We start from the raw sequence: 23,369 nt of genomic DNA, 5'->3' as shown, positions 1-23,369 counted from the left end.
CACTGTGAGCACTCAATAAATAATTCATGCTAATTGCAAGACACTTTGTGTTCAAAAGCCCTGTTTGTTAAACCTCACATTTTTTGTTTCAAATATAAAGAGTTATATTAAAGAGACAGAAGCAAAAACTGAGTAATTTCCCATTTTAACTCCATATCAACTCCATGCATCCCCACATTGTATCCCCTGTTGCCCTTCTTGTGTGTCCCTGTGATCGTCTGGAACTGCAACTGTCAGGTATTGATCATTCCGCATGCAAGAAGGTCAGCCAAGCTCGCACCTGAGATTTCAAGGTGTCTGAGTATAATGGCAATTTGACTGTGAAACAAGATGCACAGATATCTTTCAGGAGGGCAGTTTGTCTTTCACTAAAGGTTTGTGATAGATCTGTGTTGCTAAGGGAGTAAACATTGAGGCAAGGTGACATCGAAGTCTCACAGCCAATGTGCTGTCTTTCCCAGTTACTATTTTGTGAACATAACGCAGGATGGAAATACAGAAGTCCCATGTATTATGTGAAGGAGGTGTTCCAGGACCTTCACGTAATATGACTTTCATGTAATATCTGGAAACCTTACTCTTGATGGGCATGCTGCCGAAAACTGAAAATATGGTACAGTACACAATCAAATATATTCCCCTTCCCCCATTCATCGGCTGTCCTGCAGAAGGGAGAGTATCTGAAAGGAAGGCTTAAATGTTGGGACACAGTCTGCCAAGGGTGCCTGCCCAGTGTGGGCAGTCCCCTCCTTGGGTGCCAAATCTGGCAAAAAGCCTGGCTGTGCAAAAGCCTGGCTGTGCCATACACTTCCATTGATTCTTTTCACAGAGGAAAGGGATGGGCTGTTTCCTTGGCAGAGAGAGGTGTATAGGCCTGTCCAGTTGGTCTTCCCAATAGATCTAGAATGCAGGGAGTTTCTGGGAGCTCAGCATGGGCAGCCTGGTCCCCCAGTGCCTTCAACTTCTTTCATGAAAGAGCTTTTCATGTATAACTGACACCGAATAAAGACAAACTTGCATAATTCATGGGCCTTATTTATGCATTTGTAGTATACTTAAAGACAGCATGGTCTTCATAGGGATGCAAAAGCGAAGCAAAGCAATCAGTTCTATAAAAGATGACAAAGCTTTGTGTCCTTAACAGAAGCTTTATAGCTTTTAAACATAAGCTGAACAAGCAGCAGTTAGGAGCTCATTACCAATCTCCATGTTTTGGAGGAACATCTGAGGAAGTAGAATCATTCCTCTGAAGAAGCAATAAGGCATACTCTTCATTTGAAAAGAAAGACACACCATTTACATTAGGCTTTCTCAATCCATTGGCCAACTGGTGTGTTGGACTACAACTCCCATGACTCTTAACATAAGTGCATCCCCTGGGGATGCTAGAAGTTGTAATCTGGAACACTGGGAGTTTGTTGGGTTGACAAAGTCCAATTCTATAGCCACACAATTCTTCCATTTAGTGGTTATTTCCCAGCATGCTCTTTGTAACTCATAGAATTTGGGACTTACAGGAAGAGTGTTTTTTCCTTTGTACACATTATTCAGGCCTGTGTAATGCTCCAAGTTAAGAATGGTGATAAGCAGAATAAACGCAGCCACTGCACAACTGGATATAAAACTGCATCAGCAGAAATTTCATATGATCCAGAGAAGTAAGTCATTGCTTAAAGCTACAATTTTTGTCCTCTCAGATGAGAACAGAGGGCCTTACTTTTGAAGAAACATGTTTGAGATCAGGCTACAATTCAAATGGCACGGATTTGGACATAACACCACTAACTTTTGTAGTCTTTACTTAGTTAGTAGGTCTAACTAAATAGACATAACAGTCTTATGTGACTGTCAATCCCTACCAGATTTTGGCATATGATAGGTAAGACAAACACACTCGGCCAAAGGAGGAAAGAAAACTAGAACATCTCTGAAGAGATAGACAATGCTTCATTTAGCATCACCTTGGAGATCTTTCTCAGCCTGATGCTGTTTCAGAGCTATTTCTAGTTTCTCTTGAACAATTTTCTTATACACGGTTTATTTTAAAAAATCTTGCTGCATTACACAAGAGCTTTAGTCTTCTCATGAAAACTTGCTGCAAGACAAGGAAGTAAAGCAAGTTGCCTGAGGTTAGCTAGAATTGAGCAGCAACCCTTTCACTCTGAACACAGTGGAACAGGTAATCAAGAAAAGTCAGTCCTGATTTATAGAACAGTTCATCTTTTATTTTCCCAACTATGGTGGCCATTTGTTTGTTTAGGAAGTAGGAAGGCAAATGAAGCTCTCTGATTCTCTGTGTGTTGTTGAGAAAGTCATTTTCCTCTGAGAAAAGTCAGCCTTCATTTGGGATCTAAAGTTGTAGAAAATGTTATATAGCTGGATGATAAACTTCAAACCAAAACCAGACTCCAGTTTTGAGATGCTCTGGTAATCATGTTTTTCTTTTGACTGGTTTCTTGTTCATGCTCACACTGAGAAATTTTCAGCCTCTAGCCATTGTTATGCTGATCTTTTATGTCATATGTTAGCAGCCATTAGAAAATTCTCCTACGGAGCTTTGTAGATGACTTATTCCTTATGGTCTCTGCTTGAATAGTAGAGAAAAAAAGCCCTTCTATATTCAGCTGGTTAACAGGAAAGCCCAGCATTACCTTGATGTTGCCAACATATGTGGGTCAGACCAGTTTCCACATAGGCTAATTGCCTCCTGATCTAGGCCAGCTACATTCCCAAGAGACCCAGAGAACATTAAAAGGTAATTAGATATTTATAAAGGACATGGAAGTAGCCTCTCCCCAAGATGATGAATTAGCTCTGAGGCATTATCTAATTCTTAGCCATCTGAAATGAAAAGACATCCCACTGAGAGATCAACCTTTTCAAATGCAGTCTGAAGTAAGGAAGAATTAACAATAGTCTGGACTGAAGAGAAAATTCAGATTAATGTGTTAAATGAAGAGCCAAGAATAACGCCAATAAGGGGACATTACCACAGGAGCAAGATGGTGAGGTTGACAAGTCTACTAACACATATGAAAGATATAGGAAAGTCATAAGACACAAAAATGCTTAAATATAATTTATCAGTTTACTACAAATAATAAGGATTTTTGTGTTTCAGTATTTTCCTCTATCTAATAGATTTGGCACCCCCCTCCCCCCCCCCCCAAATATTTCTCTATTCACTTTGGAATTCAGATGTTGGTGCTGGGGTTTTTCACCCATCATTGTGATATAGTAATTACTACAGGATCCATCAATGATAATGACATAAAAGCTGCCCCTGTGTGAAGGGACCCAAACGCAAGGCTGCTGTGCATATAAGTGTATTATGTGGTAGGACTCAGAATGCCTTTATTCACTAGCTTGACGTTTCTAGTTAGTGCAGCCATACATCATTATTGGGGATGGATGAATCTGTCAGTTTCATCTTCTCGCACATTCAATTTAAAACAACTGAAGTTCTTTTTTTCAAATTGATTAAGAAATATAAAATTGGGAATCTTCATATAAAAAATGATTAAACATTGGGCCAAACGGAGTAGGTACTGGTATTCCCAGTAATGAGAGAATCCACACTATGTAGAGTAGAGTGATTAAAGATAAGGGGCTTTTCATGGAGAAAAGAGGTGACAACCACAGTTTATCAACACAAGCATTGCAGAATTGCCAAGGAATCGAAGCTAAAGGTTTATCTTCAAAGTACTGAAAACGTTTTGCTAGGAGAGATGAATCTAATGGCTTTGTTGTATGTCTTTCGGGCTGTGTGGCCATGTTCCAGAAGCATTCTCTCCTGACGTTTCGCCCACATCTATGGCAGGCATCCTCAGAGGTTGTGAGGATGTGTACCTCACAACCTCTGAGGATGCCTGCCATAGATGTGGGCGAAACGTCAGGAGAGAATGCTTCTGGAACATGGCCACACAGCCCGAAAGACATACAACAACCCTGTGATCCCGGCCATGAAAGCCTTCGACAACACATCTAATGGCTTTGTTTGTTTCCTCTCTTAAACCTTATTAAAAGAAAACTGTCAATTTTGAGAAGTACTATATTTAGAAAGTATACTGAAAAACTGAAAAAATTCTCACCTATCTCTAATAATTATCCTCCTATACAATAAGCATAATAAAGTAACAGTTGCACTGCAAACATGGGTAAGTAATATAAAATTACATGATCTGTGTGGTAAACATATGGGACTCATGTTAGTTGAGCTATGTATTAAGTGAATCACATGCTCCAGATAATTTAATGTTTTTAATTTTGAACGAAGGCTACAAATAGTGTTGTTAACATTGCTGGCAGTTTCCATGCTCATTCTAAATCTAGAAGTGTCCTTTGAGCAAAATGGAAAGAGTTCTTACCTGTACAAAAGATGACAGCTGATGAAAAGAAGACAAGCTCCATAGAGGCTCCCATTATGGGCTACAGGGCATGTATTACAGATCCACAAACGGAATAGATGAGAAGAATATTCTAGAAAGAGAGAGAAGAGTGCATTCACAATTTAGGAGAAGGATATAGCATGACACTACATTTGTATGTTTCCTATCACCTATACAGTACAACCACAGTATCCATAGGACCAGTGCCCACAATTTCACTTATCCATATTTCAAAAATATGTTTTTTTTCCTGGGCATTTCCTAGCGCATTGAGAACACCGGAAGGAACACTGACCATAGAATTGTGCTGGACAACCTAGAAATATTTGAAAGGTGTTTCAAATGTCTATAAAGAATATTTTTCGAGGTCCTCCAGTATGACTCTATGGCAGGCATGGGCAAACTTGGGCCCTCCAGGTGTTTTGGACTCCAACTCGCACAATTCCTAGGAATTGTGGGAGTTGAAGTCCAAAACACCTGGAGGGCCCAAGTTTGCCCATCCCTGCTCTATGGTATACTTCTACCAGAAGATAACCATGGAATTGTGCTGAAAGATATAGAAATGAAAGAGTTATTCTTTCTAGGCATTTTCTAGGTTCCCCAGCATGGTTCTATGGTATGCTTCCATCAGAAGTAATTTATTTCAACAGGGTTCACTATTATTTGTAATTTCACACTTCCATAGTATGTCCAGTAACATACATTCTGTGGATATAGCGGTTGTACTGTATTTATAGTCTGGTATAATTTTGATGTAGAGTGTCTGAAAGAAAGAGATAATGGAAAGAAACAGGAATTCATGGTGCAGCTGTTTGAGCATTGTATTACATCTCTCAGACCAGGGTTTGAATCCTCACTCAGTCATGAAAACCTAAGAGGTGGCCTTCAACAAGCCACGTCTATTATACAGTTTTCCTGATTTATTCAGAGATGGTTTGGCCCCGGCCTTCCTCTGAGGCTGAGATAGAGTGATTTGCCTACAGGTGATTCAAAGCCTAGTCCCTTGAATTATAGTCCAACACTCCAACATTCCACATGGGACCTCACTTAAGTATTACCTCTTGTCAAATTTGGAAATGGCAAAAAACATTTCTCACCTTAAAGATTAATACTGAAAAAGGTATGGCACTGGGGTTTTCACTGGGTTAGAATTCATCCTAGTTTAAACCGCTATGAAGTTATACAACAAATACCCTCACCTTAAAAATGGCAAAGAATTATTGTGATCTAGATTCATCTTTGACCTTTCTCAACAGACATGTCATGTTGATGTTTTTTTCATTACTTTTCATAGCTTTCCAATCTATTCTCTCTGAGTGGGCGTATCCAGCTGCTTCTATTTTTTCAGCCAGACAGTCTTTGCAGTCAAACAACAAAATCTTTCTAAGGATATGATGATCCCTTCCTGAAATAATTATAGGAGAAGGAGAAAACACACAACTTCTTTGGACAGGACATTTTTCTTTTTTCCCAATTTAAACTTACCCGAGCAGCTGGCAATCCTCACTAAAACCTGTACATTAAAAGAAAAGAAGCCGTCCTTGAAATCTAAGCAGAGTGCTATGGTATGCTTGCTATCAACAGATATTAATCATGGAAAATATGTAGAAAAAAAGTTTCTCTGAATATGAACAGAAAACCCTTCCTTTTCACATATTAGATACAAGCAAGAATGATATTGACCCATTGCAGTAGTCCCCCCTCTCTTCTGCTTTGGTTAGACCTCACCTGAAATACTGGATCCAGTTTGGGCACCATAATCCAACAAGGATATTGATAAAGGAGAACACGTCAAGAAAAGGGTGACCAAAATTATCAAAAGTTTAGAAGCCAAGCCTAAGGAGCTGGGAATGTTTAGCTTGGAGAAGAGAAGGTTGAGAGAAGGCATGATAACCATGTTGAAATATTTGAAAGGATATCAAACTGCAGAGGGAGCAAGCATATTTTATACTGCTCTGAAGACAGGGATATGAAGAAACAGATTCAAACTGCAGGAAAAGAAATTAATCTAAAATTAATATCTTCCAGGGGGTAGGAGCTGTTTGACAATGAAATGCATTTCTTCAGAGTGTGGTGGAGTCGCCTTCTGATTCTATGTGATGTTTATTTAAGCTGTTTTTGGAGTTGTCATATGTTTTACTGGCATTGAATGTTTACTACTGTGTTTTACATTGTTGTAAGTCACCCTGAGTCTCCTTGGGGAGATAGGGCAGGGTATAAATAAAGATGATTATTATTCTGTGGAGGTTTCTAAACAAAGCCTGGATGGCCATCTGTTAGGAGTGCTTTGTGTCTTCCTGCATGGCAGGGGGTTGGATTGGATGGTCCCTGTTGTCTCTTCCAGTGATGATTCTATGAATTATTGAACAATCCCATTATGCTATGAACACAAGATACTGTACATAGAAAAAGGAAGTAAGAAAAAACTAATATACTATCAATAGAAATATTGATATAGTGCACCCAAACAGAATAAACAAGCAAACATTTTGACTCATACACTGTCAATAAAAATACTGATAGAGTGCATACAGATGCAGAACAAACAAGTAGAGATTTTGAGCGTCATGTGTAAAATTATACTAAATTTGCACCATGGAGTCCATTTATTCTCTGGGCCTTTGTTGCCACATCTGCCATGCATACCTGACAAGAAAGGCTTCCTGAGTCAGCACTGTTTGGCACTTGGTCTCCCACCTGCATAGCATTTCCTCACTCAGCGGTTTTTCTCTTGTGAGTACAGTTAAACAAAATAATAGTCATAATACCGAGGAAAACAAATCTAAAAGTGAAAGAGGAGCAGGCAACTGTATGATTCAGATTTTTTCTTCTTGTATGATCTTGAACAGGTCATATTTCAGAACTCCCGGTTTATATGTTATAATACATTATCACCACGGTTCTCATAGTTTTTTCTTTAAAAAAATATTTTTATTCAAGTTTCTCAAAAGCGTTACATGATTAAAAAGAAGTATAGGAATAGGTGCAAGGTGGGAAGAACATTAAGGAAGGGAATAACCGGGGAATGAACCCTGTGTATAAATCAGTATTGAGCTATGAACAAAAGACCAGGAATTAGTTCCTTCATAATTTTGGCTCACCACTTTCGCATTTGACATCCTTGGGTTGCACAATGGAAAAATTATACCACATGGTGACACTTCCTTGAGATTTGCAAAACTGGTCATCTGAGTATTGCTGTTTCTTATATTCGCATGGCAACAATTCAGAATGCAGCCCCATTTTAAAGAGAAAGGAAGATTCATACACTACACTGTTAAATCAAAATATCCAGACTTTATCCTAGACGCATGAGTGCTTATTGGCTTACAACCAAAAATGGTAGGGTTATATAGCTTATGAATGGCTGACCAAGAATAGGATACAGCATTGAAATGCAGCATATTTATGAGTTTAATGAATACACAGATTTGAATGTACAGCCTGCCTAGCTCTTTCCAATTGAAAAGAAAAGAAAACCTGAACAATGCAGAAAAATCTCTTTTTCTTACCCTATATTGGCTCAGCAGGTACACACAGCATGAAAACAGCTACATGTTTAGTTAGTCAAATTAGGAGATTTGTCTCAGTGACACAGGAGGTACATGACAGAACTGGGGAGGAGGGTATTGCTGATTATAACTGATCTCTCCTCTGCCTCTTCTTTGCTTGATAAAATATAGATGCTGTGTTTGAATGAATATGAGATTCACCCTTTCTCTCCCAGGGCATTTAGTCTAAACAAACGATACTGTCAGGGGAATAAGTGGATGAATAGACAATCACATCATAAAAGAATAGCAGTAGAAATGCAATAATCCTTGATGTATTGACTCTACTGTCTTTTGCTGGCCAACCATGGAATAAACAAAGGGCCCTTCTACACAGGTCCTATATCCCGGGATCTGATCCCAGGTTTTCTGCATTAAACTGGATTATATGAGTCCCTGCCAGATAATCAGGGATAAACAGAAAACCTCAGATCAGATCCTGGGAAATAGGGCTTGTCTGGAAGGGTTCAGAGAGAATTGGGTTGAAAGAACCACTTAATATAATCTAGAACCTATTTAAACCAAGTCAAACCTAGGATGGATCTACCCAGAAACATATTCTCCAGCTTCCATGAAAGTGGGGTGCTAAATTGGTCCCACAGTGACTCCTCCAGCTACCAGGGAGGTGGGAGGGGAGTCCTGACTGTCCAGTATGGCACTACTGGGCAGCCACCTTATTTGTCTCACTCCTCCTTCCATGTTGCAGCCCTACGCCATTCATGTTACAACAAGGGCCCCACCTTTCCATTCTTATGTGCCCTAATGTCAGCCAGGGCATTGAGGCACCAAGGAAGTGGGGAAAGGAGGAACCCCAGCGGATGTCAAAGCATGCGACAGTAGAAAGGTAGGACCCCTGCATTGGCTGGAGACAGCCACAACACAAAGGGCAGGAAAGGGAAGAAGACTGTGTTGCTGCATACCCAGGCAGCCAGAGACTGGGAAATGCAGGATGGCCATGATGAAAATTGAGAATAGTTTCTTTTGGGACCTAAGTCAGGGGAAAGTCCAAATTTTGTGGTAGAATTTTGACACCCTTAACTTTGGCAAATGTGGGACAATGCCACATTAAAGTGGCCTTGCCCTGTGTTAACCTAGATCAGCATAGTGTGGTGTCTGGTTGCTGCAGGACTGATCTATATCTACACCAACCTAAGTGGTCAGTGTAGATGTAGCCCAAAAAGGTGTAAAAGGGGAGCACCCTAGAATTGGCCAAGTGAAACCCCATGACTTTCTCATCAGCCTTCCTCTGGGTGAACCACCTGAACTCTGAGGGCAATCCAATAGCTGGATTCCTTCGCATCTGGCCAACTACTCAGGCAGCTCCTGAGTGAGGGCCAAGCCCTTCAGATCAGCCTCAAGGGCTGATGGTACCCCACCCCCACCCCCCAGATAACAGGCCCTAAAGAGGCAGGTCCAAAGTTCATCCGTTCACCAAAAGGGTGCTAAAGTGTCCACCATAAGTCTTATTTTTGCTCACCTCCACCTGCCGTGGACAAAGGGTGAGTTTGTCAGGGTTATTAGCCTCTTTTCCCCTTCTACTCCTCCTAGTACTGGAAGCTACAGAGAGACTAATGGGGACCTAGAGGACAGGTAATTATTAGCCTGTACCATGACCACATTATCACACCAGAAGTGAGCAGAGGAGTTAGTTAAATCTCCTTCCTAGATCTGAACAACTGAGGGGAAAACCTTCTAGGAACATTAAATCAGAGCACAAACCTGCTTCCACCTACTCCTCAGGCCACATTTGGGCACATTAATGTCCATGAAAATAAATCCCACAACCAAGAAAATCTGCTGCATCTGAAGACACTTATAAATCATTCCTCCAAAAAGAAATCCCACTGAAAGCAGCAAGAAAACTTGCTAAACCCCCAGGTACGCCATCATCCTCTGTGTAATTCTAGTCGTATAATATGATTGAAAAATTCCATATATAGCATCGCAGAGCTGCCTTAGGAAAGCTCTGCCAGGTGCCATAACTTTACATGCAAAAGGTAAATGACCAATGAGCTCCTGAAATTCTCTAAATATAGGCTACCTATGCCTCATAAATTTAGAAAGCCTCTTTCTCAAATTGCTAAATTTCTCTTCTGGAAGACTAAGGAAGACCAAGACATTGCAAGGGGTTTGAACTCCATCCTAGGACTCTTCCAGGATGGAGCCCAACAGAATCGATCACACGACGCAGGGCTGCTTCCAGCGGGGCTCCATCCTGGTTCTGTCCTGGAAGCATCCTAGGAGAGAGCCGTGTTCTCATTAGCTAAGCCGGGGACAGCATGGGGGGAAGCCAGGCAGCAACGGTTTCTCCTGTGTGATGGGAAGGGGGCAATGTGGGTGATGCAGGGCACTTAAGGATGATTTCCCCCATTGCCCAACAGATTTGCCCCACTGCCCAATGGATTTCCCCACTGTCCCCTGGCTTAACAACTTCAATGTGGATAGGTCCTAAGTGCTGTTTCAAGATACCAACCTCAATACCAAGGAAAACCAAACAAACTAGGTCATTTGGTCTTCTCATTGGCTAATGGCATGCTCAACTCAGACCACAAAAAGCAAAACTTCCTCATAAAAAATACATTGTCCTGTTCCTGGCTGTCTTATGAAGAAAGAAGTCATCCAAATATTGAATAACCCCTTTCTACCCACACTGATGCTTAAGAGCCCATTCAAGAAAAGTATGACACATTTCAAACTCAGCACACAGCATCGAACAACCCATAGGAAGAGTCCACTTCATGTCCCTCCAACTTCAAAAGGGATGCAGTCCAATTACATTGCATTGGTTAGAGCTTCTTTTGAAGCTTTACCCTATGAAGGGTAAACACTGTAGAATTAATGTACTTTGACACCAGTTTAACTTCCAGGACTCAATGTTATGGAGATGCAGTTTTACAAGGTCTTTAGCTTTTCCTGCCAAATAGTATTGGTACCTCATAGAATAGTAGAGTTGGAAGAGACCTCATGGGCTATCCAGTCCAACCCCCTGCCAAGAAGCAGGAAATTGCATTCAAAGCACCCCTGACAGATGGCCATCCAGCCTCTGCTTAAAAGCCTCCAAAGAAGGAGCCTCCACCACACTCCGGGGCAGAGAGTTCCACTGCTGAACAGCTCTCACAGTGAGGAAGTTCTTCCTGTTGTTCAGGTGAAATCTCCTTTCCTGTAGTTTGAAGCCACTGTTCCGTGTCCTAGTCTCCAGGGCAGCAGAAAATAAGCTTGCTCCCTCCTCCCTCACCAAATAACATCCCTTATAAGCAGCATTGAGCCATGATAGTTAAAGTGGTGTCAAACTGCATTAATTCTGCAGTATAGATGGTACCTCTGGTTGCTGCCCATCTGATGAAAGAGTTTAGGGAAGGCCTTTGGGTCCCATTTCGAGGAACCTATTGTGCTTTCTAACAATAATTTATGTTCCACACTGGCTTTGTAATTTGTTGTTATAGATACAAGATCCATAAGAAATTGTTGCAAGGAAGTGTTATGGGTCCAGCCACATCTTCCTCTGATCTCAAACTGAGGGTGTCACTATTGGAAGTTGTTTTTTAAAAGGCACCTGGTGAATATAGGCTTATTCATCATTTTGCATTTGTTAATGATATCATTCCTGCAGATCTCTGTATTGTTCATTAAACATCCTTTGAGCCAGCAGTTCAGGGGGTGAGCAAGAATGAAACTGAGGCTGAGTTAGCGAAACGTGACATTAAGTCGGCATTTCGTCTCTTGCCAGTTCATGTTAGAGACTATTGAGTCTTCCCCACCCTTCTTTGCTTGATAAAGTATGGATGTTATATTTGAATATGAGTCTCATCCCTTCTCTCCCTGGGCATTTAGCCTAAACAAACAATATTGTCACAGGAATAAGTGGCTGAACTGACAATCACATCATAAAAGAATAGCGGCACAACTGCAATAATCCTCGCTGTGTTAACTTTGCTGTCTTTTTGCTTGCCTCCCAGTGGGCCATTAATGACTAAAATTTGAACCCCCAGTCCTTTTGCTCTCAATTTACAGGCTTACACCTCAGCTTCTATTACTTTCAGACATATGAAATGGCTATACTGCTCAGAGTTCAATGACTCGCATAATGATATTGAAGTCATCATTCCTTTCTTCACTTCAAGACATCTCTCCCACCTAGTCTTCTATGCAAAGGGTGTGTAGCTTTGGACAGAATGATGTCAAAGCATGCTTTTTTTAGAATAGCCGAGTGAGTCTTTCGTGGTTCAGGGGGCCACAATTCTGTTGAACATCCTCAATCACTCCAAATAAAGATGGGCTTTGACATTTCTGCCACCAGAGTCATTGATCACTATCATTTGCCAAAGTTGTACTGTAAAACTATTAGTTCTGTTAATGAAAACGAGGGACAAAGTCAAACCAGGAAGGATCAGCCAGCATCTTGCTGGTTAAGCAGGAAAGGGCTGTGCTAATGAAAGAGATTCATTTAGGGCCCTTCCAGACAGACCCCAAAATGCAGGGCCTGTCGGGGCTTTTACCGGAGGTGTCCCAACGATGCCTCCAGTAAAAGCAAATTAATTCAGGAGAAAGCAGGTAAAACCTGCTTTCCCCCCAATTAATTTGATACCCCATTAGATCTGGGCCTTGCAGAAAGGCCGGGTCAAATGGGGGTATTGGGCCCATTAGAAACCAGTATCATGTGTTAGATTTTTAAAAAAAACATTTGCTTACCGCTAAAAAACTAAACCATATTTTCTCTCCATAAAATGAATATTTCATCCCACCATTTGATCTGAATGCCTATAGTCTGTTTGGCTTTAGAATATTGATCTTGTTGTTCCAACTGATGTTCTCTCACTCACTACCTGCCAATTGCCTTGACCCACCTCATGACTCAATTGATCCAAAGTATAAACTTATCTAATGTTGACCCAGACATTCAGAGGAAGACCAGCTTTTTGGTTTTGTTTACTTCCAGCCTACTTAATTGTTCTAAAACGTTGCGAAAATAGAAACATCTTCATCTTAGAAACATTTTCTTTTATTTTGTCTTAATTAGGACTTCATCACATGGGTCTTGGCAAGTGTCCCAGGATGCTCCACCCAGAACATGTATTTCTGTGTTCTGTAGGCAGCAATGGTGCTGTGTTCTGTAGTGCAGGGGGAAGCCACACATCAATGCTTCCCCATATATAATGGGGTAGCATCACTGCGGATGATGTGAGGCAGTGGAATTGCTCCGCTGTGAATTCGCCACAAAGACTAGCAAATCCCCCCGCTGCCCCTCATCAATATGATGAGGTCCCATATGCCTCAACTGATCCCATTCAATCTAGCCCTTCATCTCTTTCTTGCCCAGTTTCTTTGCTAATGTTTAGCAGACCAAATTCTATAGTTAATTATTTCAGTCTGACAATTACAATCTTTTTCTGCCCCCAAGGTAATGTAGATTAAGCTAAGCACAGTATGAGGGCTACTTCTATTTCACCTCGCATGGTTTAGCAGTCAACATAAAGCATGTAATTATTCATATAATAGAAGCAACACAGAATTTCCATGAGAAAATAAATAACCTAACATCTCAAAGTTAAGAATTGCTGCTCATCCTTTGTCTAATATACAACTGCCACAAAAGACAAGATTTGGATGAAGTCAACTCCATTGTGCTATGTAGTTTGAGGGCAGGTGAGAATATTATATATAAAAAAGATTTTTTTGCTTTACACTGCCATTATTCTCCTGAACTGGGGATTCAGGACATTTTGAGGATGCTTCATACCAAAAGAAATCACATTCACCTGGAAAGTTGTTTTCATAGATCCTACACATAGTTTGTTACATGCAAAAATATTGCAGCCATCTAGGAATGTATCTGTCAGTTCTTGGAAGTTCTTGGATACAAAGCAGGCTCACACAGGTAAATCCTTGGAAACACTTTATTGATCCTTCTTTCCAAATTGAAAAAGAACCTATTCTGGCTAAATCCCGCCAAATCAGTGATATATCAAACCCACCTCCCCGCGGCCCCCCTTGTCTCTATACCTAACGGCTCACATTCCAATCCTCAGACATAGCAAGCGACAAATCATGCCCCCCCAAAAAAAACCAGATGGCCCTTATCAGTAAGGCCATTCCTTTACTCCCATTCCAATTAGCTGGCATGGTGTGAATGGTTCAGCTTGTTTGGAATAGCTGAGACGAGCACATCCTGACAGTATCTTCATCTAGAAAATTTTGCTTGGAGCATTACTTTGGTTCCTATCCAGATGTTCAGGACATAAATACCCAGACACCCTAGCCTACCATGGCTAATGGTTATGGTTTCTGGGAATTGTAGTCCAACAATATTTGGGAACTCAATGAAAACTACTTGCCATGAGAAAAATCTTCCTAGTGTGGTTTCACAAATCTCCAGGTATACACTGAAGAGGAAGCAGCGACTGTTCATGTCTCTTTGATGGTTAAAGTTGTTCATTGTATTGTATGTGTATTTCAAGCACTAATTTACCCTAGTCATACATTATATTTTAATATCTGAAATTGAAAAATAAAACTGTAAAGTACCCAGAAGTTTACATTCTGATCTACCCTATAAAATTTGCTCTGTAGATGATAAATACACATTTCAGTGATGAACCCAAACCCAGAAGAGGGGCAAACTGACAACTTACTCTTTTCTTGGGAGATCAGTCATGAGCACTGGAAGTAGTCGGTGATGGTTGCCATCACTAACAGGTATATTCACTGAGATAGTGCATGATGTGGTAAGAGCTGCTAATAATCAAAGGCAGACTAGCTGTCTCATAACTACCCATGGGACTCAGGATGGATCCATTATCAAGAACAGATGTTATAGCCAGATGCCTACAATTCCTTTGGGCCTTCCTGACTTCCTGCATGATTAGAGTCCTCAGGCAAAGCTGATGCTTTCTCTGGGAAATGATCATGGATGGGGGAAAGGCATACGGACTCTCTTTCAGTTCTGGAGAGCTAGCCCTGCCACTGATAATCCTGAATACAACACATTTTTAAAAGAAGCATTTTTGGGATCAATACATACTCAGGACAAGGGCAAGCTCTCCTTCCTCTTCTCCTCACTTGATTGAACGAAATGGCCTTTTCACTTTGAATTCAGTTTGAACAATTGTAGGGAGCTTAAGACAAGGGCAGAAAGTGGGAGGAGGGAAGAAAAACTAGGAAATTCTAAAGACAGCTAAAATTCCTAAACACAGCACAACTTCTGGATATCCTTTCTGAGATCAATAAATACTCAGGGCCCATACCAATGAGAATAAATTATGATAATAAGATCTAGGTTGCACCAAAATGCAACACTTTTGTTTGTTTTTATATAGGCAGCATTTTAAGGCAGCAAACCAGAATCATCTTAAATTAATCTAGCCATAATACTTATAGGCTAGTTATACATATTTTGTGGCATCCTTGTAAAGATACTTATAGTTCTCTTTGGAAGACAGTAAAACATGTCCAGGTAGTAAAAAAAATCAGTACATATATTAAACAGGCATTTGTCACGGGTTATTACACATTAGTAGGACTGCCTCAAGCAATTCTGTTGCTTGAGGAAAAGAACAAAATGGCACTCTCCCAATTACACATACAGAAGAATCTATAGACAGGAGGCTTACTTAGTGGATAGAGAGCAGGCAGCTTGGCACATAAAGCTCTGCTATTGATGCTCCCTAATACCTGCTGACCTCCTAATATCTGCTGACTGTGGCGGTCTCCTCAATAGGCTTAATGCCATTGCTGTCCTTGCAAAACTGAATTAAAGATGGCTGCCTGACTGTTAGTTGCAGTTGACTCTCCACATTTGCAAGTTTGACTTTTGTAGACTTGATTATTCATGGGTCTAATTAAAATGTTCGCTCTAGAAATCTCTACGTCTTTCAGTGCAATTCTATGGTGTCTTGCTGGAGAACCTATATATGCTGAGAGAAATGTCCTCTCATGAAAAAATAGCATTTTTTAAAAATCTGTTTTTCAATTTTGTGGCAATCCGGTGTACCTAACCCAAGCAAAGATGGGAGGCTGGCTGTATAAGGGATGCATTTCAAGAATTTTCTTAACCTGGGTCTTGCTTCGCGTGCACTTTATTTGTTTTTATCCCACTATTCTGGACAAAGTCCTCAATCAACACTTATAAATACAAATACAGCAGCCAGATTGGTTACAGGAACATCTAGGAGTAAGCATATTACTCCTATTCTAAAGTCACTCCACTGGCTGCCAATTAGCTTCTGGGCAAAGTGTTAGCTTTGACCTTTAAAGCCCTACATGGTTTGGGTCCAGGTTACCTAAAGGATTGCCTTCTCCTATACAACAATAAATAAACAAACAAACAAACCCCACACACTTTGATCTCTGGGGGCGTCTGCTCCAACCATCCAGAACGCAACTGGCAACTACCACCCAGGGTACCTTTTCATCAACCGCCCCACGACTGTGGAATGACCTGCCAGAAGAACTCTGACAACTAAATGAGCGGTCAGAATTTTAAAACCATGTAAAGACCTATCTCTTCCAGCAGGCCTACCCAGACAGTTTTTAAATATGAATTTTAAGTGTCCTTTGTCTGATTTCTTTTTGTGTGTTTTAGTATGTATTTTGTAGAGATATGTTTTGGTATGTAACTTTTACAGAGATACGTTTAATGTGTGTATTTGTATTGTTTTTGCTGAGCTTATGTTTTGTAACCCGCCATGAGGAGAGACAGGTAAGAAATAAAATTATTATTATTATTATTATTATTATTATTATTATTATTATTATAAATAATACAATGAAATGTTTCAATAATGTCAGTTAATAGACTTACGGTTCTTTTGTTTACTCAGTGCAGAAACACCCTCCTCCTGATGGTCACATGTCTTAATGAAAACCCAAACACATATGGTCAAACAATATCAGAGTGTAGTTAAGATGCCAAAAGCTGTGAAAGAGAAAGAAGACACAAATTAGAAAAGGCTGCAGCAGTTTGCTTCTGCCAGAGCCTACTGGGAAGGGCAAGACTTTGCTCCTGCCTCTCCTGTGCCTTTTACTGAGTTAACTGAATGAAACTACATTTTTACTTTGAATTCAGTTTGACCAATGGCCGTAGGAGGAATGGGGAGAGAAACTGGGATATGTTAAAGGCAACTTAATAAATGGATCAATTAGGGCTATCCTGGACAAATTGGGAAAGTGGATGATCAGTGTTGATATGAATGTGATGAAAACAAAGGCAATGATAGTGAAGACTGCGGAAATCACTGTAACAGAAAAATAGTTGAGTGCTCTAAAAAAGAAAGAAAGAGCCTTGCCGTTCTGTGCCTCACAAAAGCTTTCCATCAAGGACAGGCTTGCTTTCTAAACAGAAACCTGCATCCACTTTAACTATCCTCTGATTATTACCATAAAATAATTATGTTTCTTATCCAATTAAGGAAAAAGCAAGAACGTAGCTAAAATTAACACAACACAAACAAGGAGTTATTTAATTAAAACACTGCTTCATCTATTTGTCTTGGCACAGTGCACTATATAAATGTCTCATGGAACAATTTTTCTTTTGCAAAGCACATATTTATATATTGTGATTGTTCATCAACTCCATTCTAAAGCACTCAGGATTTGTAAGGGATAATGACAGATAAAACAATGAATATCCAGATGATTATTATTTTATAAGATTGATATAAAATTAGGTTTTGAATCTTCTTTTCTTTTTTACTAGTTAGGTGCTACTGACCTTTTCTTTTAAGTTTGCTCGACATTACTTCTGGATAGCAGGCAACTTCATTTGTAAAGAATGCATGTTCTAATGTGAAAAAATGTCTTCAAAGAATGGACAACCCTAACCCTATCCATCCATTATCTATTGATTTATTTAATTAATTTATATCCCATAGAATAATAGAGTCATAGAGTTGGAAGAGACCTCGTAGGGCATCCAGTCCAACCTCCTGCCAAGAATCAGGAAAATCACATGCAAAGCACTCCTGACAGATGGCCATCTAGCCTCTGTTTAAAAGCCTCCAAAGAAGGAGCCTCAACCAAACTTTGGGGCAGAGAGTTTCACTGCTGAACAGCTGTCACAGTTATCTCAATATGGAACTTAAGGAGACTCTGCTCATAAGTCAAAACAAAATACAGTTAAACCAATGGATAGTACAAAAATTAAAGAGCAACCAAATAATCATAGGAAAAAGTATGAGTTTTTAAAAGGCAGCTAAATATAATTATCATGATGAATATAATACACCCTAAGAGGCTTTTTGGAACAGACAGCTAACACTCAAAGGTCTGTAGAAATAGAAAGTTTTCCATGGAAGGGATTCCCACAGTTTGGGAACTGCTGCTGTGTGTAATTTGTCATCACCATATATCTCAGCAAATAGGGATTGTAAAATTTCAGCAGGCTCATACTGGGAGACAAATCATTTCATATAACCTGGATCAAAGTGTACAGCATTTATAGGTCATATCTAGTAATTTGATTTGTTCCCTGAAACTGACCTGTAGCCAGTGTAGCTGTTTCACCAGGAACGTATGTGTTCCCTGTAACCAGTCATGGGCTATCTGTACTCTACAGCTCTATGTAGACCAGTAATTCTCAACCTGGTGTCTCCAGATGTTTTTGGCCTACAACTCCCAGAAATCCCAGCCAGTTTAGCAGCTGTTAGGATTTCTGGGAGTTGAAGGCCAAAAACATCTGGAGACCGCAGGTTGAGAACCACTGATGTAGACATTCAAGTGCAACACTGAGCATTTCATCCTTCTCTTATCTTTAGCAACAGTATAGGTTAAGAAGCAATAGCAACAACGAAACCAAAGCTAAAACAAAGTAAGTAATCACCTCCATTCCTGCCAGGAGAAAATGTTCTCCTTGCTACATTTCTCTATGGAAAAACACAGAAGTAGAGTCAGAAAGAAGGTGAAAACCACAGCAGAAGTAGGATAGAAGCCAATGTATTTATTTTGCCTAAATTATATATGTGTCAGAATAAACCACAGGTCTAGAGCTACTTGGACACAATACAACTGCAAAATGCACATAATTTTGACTAGTATGAAACTTGCTTTTTACAAAATTACTTAGCCAAGAAGCAACATTCAGACAACATAATGCAGTTAAGAATATGATGGAATAAGAAATTAATGTTTAAATATGCATAAATGTACACATGAATAAAATGTTTTAAAATAATGATTTTTAAAACAATGCATGAATATGTTGCAAAAGACACTGTATTTGAAGAAACACCACCTCTGTATGTTAAAAGATGGACAACTTCTGGACTCAAGCTGTGCAGGGCTTTAAAGTTTAAAACCATTACTTTGAATCAGTTCCAGAAATAGACTGGCAGCCAGGAAGGTTTTCAACTGGTGGAATCATAGAGTTGGAACCAACCACAAGGACCAACCCATGCAAAAATGCATCCTTAAAGCACTCTGGACAGGTGGATATTCAGCCTTTGCTTGAAAATATCCAGAGGGGGAGATTCAACCACACTCCAAGGCAGATATTCCACTGTTGAAGAGCTCTTACTATCAGGAAGCTCTTCCTAATGTTTAGGTGGAATCTCTTTTCATTTGATTCCTGTAACATTTGCTGTGGCCATCCTTTCTCTGACTGTTGCAAGCAAAGAAATGCGAGGAAAAATATTCTCAGTATCAATCATCATAACTTATTTCTGTTAAGGACCACAATCCTGCCTCCATATTCTTCACATTTAAGCTTTCCTGATTTAAACAATGACAAGCCTTTCAGATCTATTACTGGTGTTAATTTAAGATGAGTTCTAAATCCAGAAGCTGTCAGAAAGCTCAATGTTCAGACCTGGACCAAATAAATAATCATAAAAATCAGAGTATTTCTGACCATATGTCTTTCCTAACTAGAAATAACCACCAACATGATGGTGTACATGTATATATGCACATATACTGTATTTCAGGCTTTTTCAGAGGTTTTGACTTCTAGGCTCTGTCACTTCTGTCTTTAGAAATTAAATGACTGGACACTGAGCATTTTCACAATCCTTAATAGAGAGCTGGTAACATAAAATCTTTGTGAGCTGCTTCTCAACACATCCCAAAACCATTTTACATACATACATACATACATACATACACATGGAGTATTCAGAAATGCCTCTTCCTTCTGTCACTCTCAATCAGGCATAAACATGCCGAACATTCCCCAGGGAAACCAGTACACCTGTATTGGGCAAAGCCTGGAGCCTTCCTTGTTGCCTTGCCTTCTCTCATCAGCACCACCAGGCGTCTCCCTCGCTCCTCATGGGGTTCACACGTGCACCCACTCAAGAGATGTTCTGAGATGTTCTGATTTGCTCTGACGTCTGGTAGGAAACTTTTCCCGTAGATGATCTACCTGCAGGGCTACGGGGCTCGGCAGTGCCTTGCCCGCTTGACAGTAGCTTGATTCCTCCTCCCTTCCACCCTACAGCTAGGAAAAACTGTTTAACAGGATGAGATGTGAGCCTGTCTTGAGCAATGAGCACAATCCATTAAACTCGAATAGCTGAATGCCGTTTAGTCCCCCACAGTCAAGGGACCAGCGGAGGGCTGGGAAAACTGCAATACTGTTCTTCCCTACTGCTACAGCATCCCATAATAGCTGCACATACCTGATGAGTTGTTGAAGCAAGGAAGTTGGTCGTTTTGCTAAAGCAAAGGATGCTAGAAAGGCCACAGAGTATAGTATTTCTGCTCTATTTAGCCATGAGGTGAAGGATGCTATTTTTTCTCATTCTCAAAATAGTGATAACCATCCATTTGCCAGCTATTTCAGGCAAGGAAGATAGTGATGAGCAAAGATTAGAAATGGAACAGAGCTTAACTGCTGCTGACGCTTGCTAGTTTCAGACTTTTAGTCAAAACACATGATTTTAACAACTGACAAAGAAGCAGCTTAATTGAAAATACCAAAAAAAACCCAACAACCCAGATTTGCAAGGTTTTAATCAAAATACCAATTCCCTTAAAACACAAATAAAATTGAGTTTTAATTGGAATTTCTGTCAGCTTAGGGATAAACATTACCATCTTGCTAAAAGATACTGTTAAAGGCACAGGGATGCACTGAAAATCTCCTATGCAGACATTATTTCTAGCTCAGCATGACAAACACAATGCTATGCTGCTATTCACAATTTGCAGAACAGCTCAATCTGCTGTTAGGTGTAATTTAAAGTGTTAGTGATTACCTTTAAAGCCCCAAATGACTAAACGTCCAGGATACCTTAGGGGCTGCTTCTGAATACGGGAAGCAGCATTACATACAAATGTCTTCACTAGCATTCATTTGTGAAATCTCTTTGAATCAGAGCAACACCTGACTTCAAAAAAAATAGAAAGCCTAAATGCATATCCCCAGGATTGTCTTGGCACAAGAAGAAGTGATGTATACCCTAACTTTGTTTTACCCTAAATGAAAGCATTTCCTGACCATTCCATAGAAACATAGAACCAGAAGAAATCAGTCCAATCCCCTGTCATGCAGGAAAATACACACAAAGCACTCCTGATAGAAGGCCATCCTCCTTATTGCAATTTTGGGTGTGACATGGGTCCTGCCAGTTGGTTACCACCTGCAGTGACATCAAGGAAGGGAGTGAGGAGAGGGGGGTGCCCTATTGGCCTCCCTTGTGTCTTTAGAGGCAATGAGTGACTAGCAGGATCCACGCTGCACATGGAGACTGCCATGACAAGGAGAACAGGAGGGGATGGTAATGGGGGCCATCCGTCTAGGGGCAAAGGTGGCAGTGGAATCCATTCTGTAGCTTACACCACACCAGATAGGTCCTAGAATAAAGGGTCAGTGTAGAATAAAGGGTCAGCCTGGGAGGCTGGGGACCAGAGTTTGAATTCCCACTCAGCCATGGAAAAGCAACAACAAAATCAGGGCCATCAGGCCAAATCAGATATGTGAATGATCAAGCTGAAAGAAAGTCATTGGCACAAGTAAGGCTTATTGATGAATGGATGTAGTCGCACATGTTTTATGGATGTGCTACAAATGATATGGAGTTAGGCTACCCTTCCAGTTGGCAATAAAACAAGTACAGGTAGTACCCAAGTTACAAACAAGATGGTTTCTGTAAGTTTGTTCTTAAGCTGAATTGGCATATACTGTAAGTTGGAACAGATATGTTTTTAAAACGTTAACTCCAGTCAGAGGATAATTCCTTTGGGTAGCCTAGGGAAAGGTTAACAACCCTGTTGTGTTTGTTTTGCTGTCTCTGTCCATATTCAGAAGATTTCACCTCACTTTCTGTCCCTATGATAACTGAATTTTGAAAAATGTGGCTTGTTATGAAAACAAAGATTGGTAACAAAGTTTCAGCGGAGACACCTTTTCCCATGATAACTCTTCTAGGAGTGAATTTCCCTTCTTAAGGGTAGATTTCTCTCACTTTCTGTTGTCTCACCTCCATTTGTAACTCGGGGACTGCCTGTACTCCAAATCCTATCAGAACCCCCCCTCCCCCAGGATTGCTGCTTGGCTTGACTAGAATATTAATGGCCTAGCCTGCCGGTCAAGCATAGGTGATAGACCAAGGCTTTATAAACATTTATATTGTGTAAAGTGAATTTCTTCAAGGTATGGAAGGAGCAAAAACCAGGTGGCTGACAGAAAATTCCCTCCCGCAGACATCTAGTCAGTTCAGAGATAACAGCAAATGAGTTCTGTTCTTTCAAGAAAGCAAGGGATCTTCTGCTGTTGTCACAGAGCTTGTCATGCTGGAATGAACCATGAGGTCTTGTTATGCTGAATATATAATGACCCTTTCTTATCACTTGGAGTTATGAAAACCTGTTTGGGCATCACTAACAAGTTTTCCTGGTAACCAGGACCCTCTATTACTATAAGTCTACTGCTAAGACCAGAGACCATTCTTTGGGCAAAGCCACATTTGAGTGGCATGAGAAGAGAGCCACTCACTGGCTGCCCCAGGATTATTGAATACCAAGCAAGAGTGGAGTAAACACAGAGCATGGTTAGCCTCATTCCATTACCCTTTTCACTGTATTCTGAAGATCAATTTTGTATGTGGTTGATACAAGTTTTATGTTTTGATTATACTTGACAAACCTGTCTTTTTAGCTCATTGTTTTATAATGTTGTTTTTATGAACCCGCAAGTCTTAAATATTGCATATCACCCTGAATATCACCCTTTTGCATTAGATGGGCACTATAGTATGTGCATAAATGTCTCCAAGTTGCATGTTGGCTTGTGCAAAGCCCATGAATTTCAGTGTTTTTGTAGGAAAGGAATACTCAGAAGTGTCACTTCCTTTGTCTGAAAAGGGGGAACTATACAAATGTTTAATTAAAAAAACATATCTCAGGTACTTCTAAAGCTATCCTAAACCCAAATATTCACACACAGTCTATATGTTGTATTAGGAGTGGACAACTACAGCAATATGAAAAAACTGTG

General features: G+C 40.2%; 1 protein-coding gene across 8 annotated transcripts in view; it reads right to left on the bottom strand.

Moving 5' to 3' along the window:
- Nucleotides 1–23,369, bottom strand: part of cntn2 (contactin 2) — an 84,891-nt gene that overhangs the window by 43,231 nt on the left and 18,291 nt on the right. For 4 of the 8 annotated variants that reach the window (XM_062978561.1, XM_062978558.1, XM_062978565.1 and 1 more), the window contains exons 2-3: nt 16,737–16,850; nt 4,368–4,479 (exon numbers count right to left, since the gene is read on the bottom strand). In XM_062978561.1, the coding sequence (XP_062834631.1) occupies nt 4,368–4,422 (55 nt within the window). In that variant the 5' untranslated portion in view covers nt 4,423–4,479; nt 16,737–16,850. Of the gene's footprint in view, nt 1–4,367; nt 4,480–5,873; nt 5,902–16,736; nt 16,851–23,369 lie in introns of all 8 variants that reach the window. The other 4 variants (XM_062978564.1, XM_062978559.1, XM_062978563.1 and 1 more) reach the window with 2 other exon arrangements.

The sequence above is a fragment of the Anolis carolinensis genome, chromosome 4 (genome assembly GCF_035594765.1).
Source record: "Anolis carolinensis isolate JA03-04 chromosome 4, rAnoCar3.1.pri, whole genome shotgun sequence".
Classification (NCBI taxonomy): Eukaryota; Metazoa; Chordata; class Lepidosauria; order Squamata; family Dactyloidae; genus Anolis; species Anolis carolinensis.
Note: the sequence above shows the minus strand (reverse complement) of the source record. Positions and strands in the feature narration are given on the sequence as shown.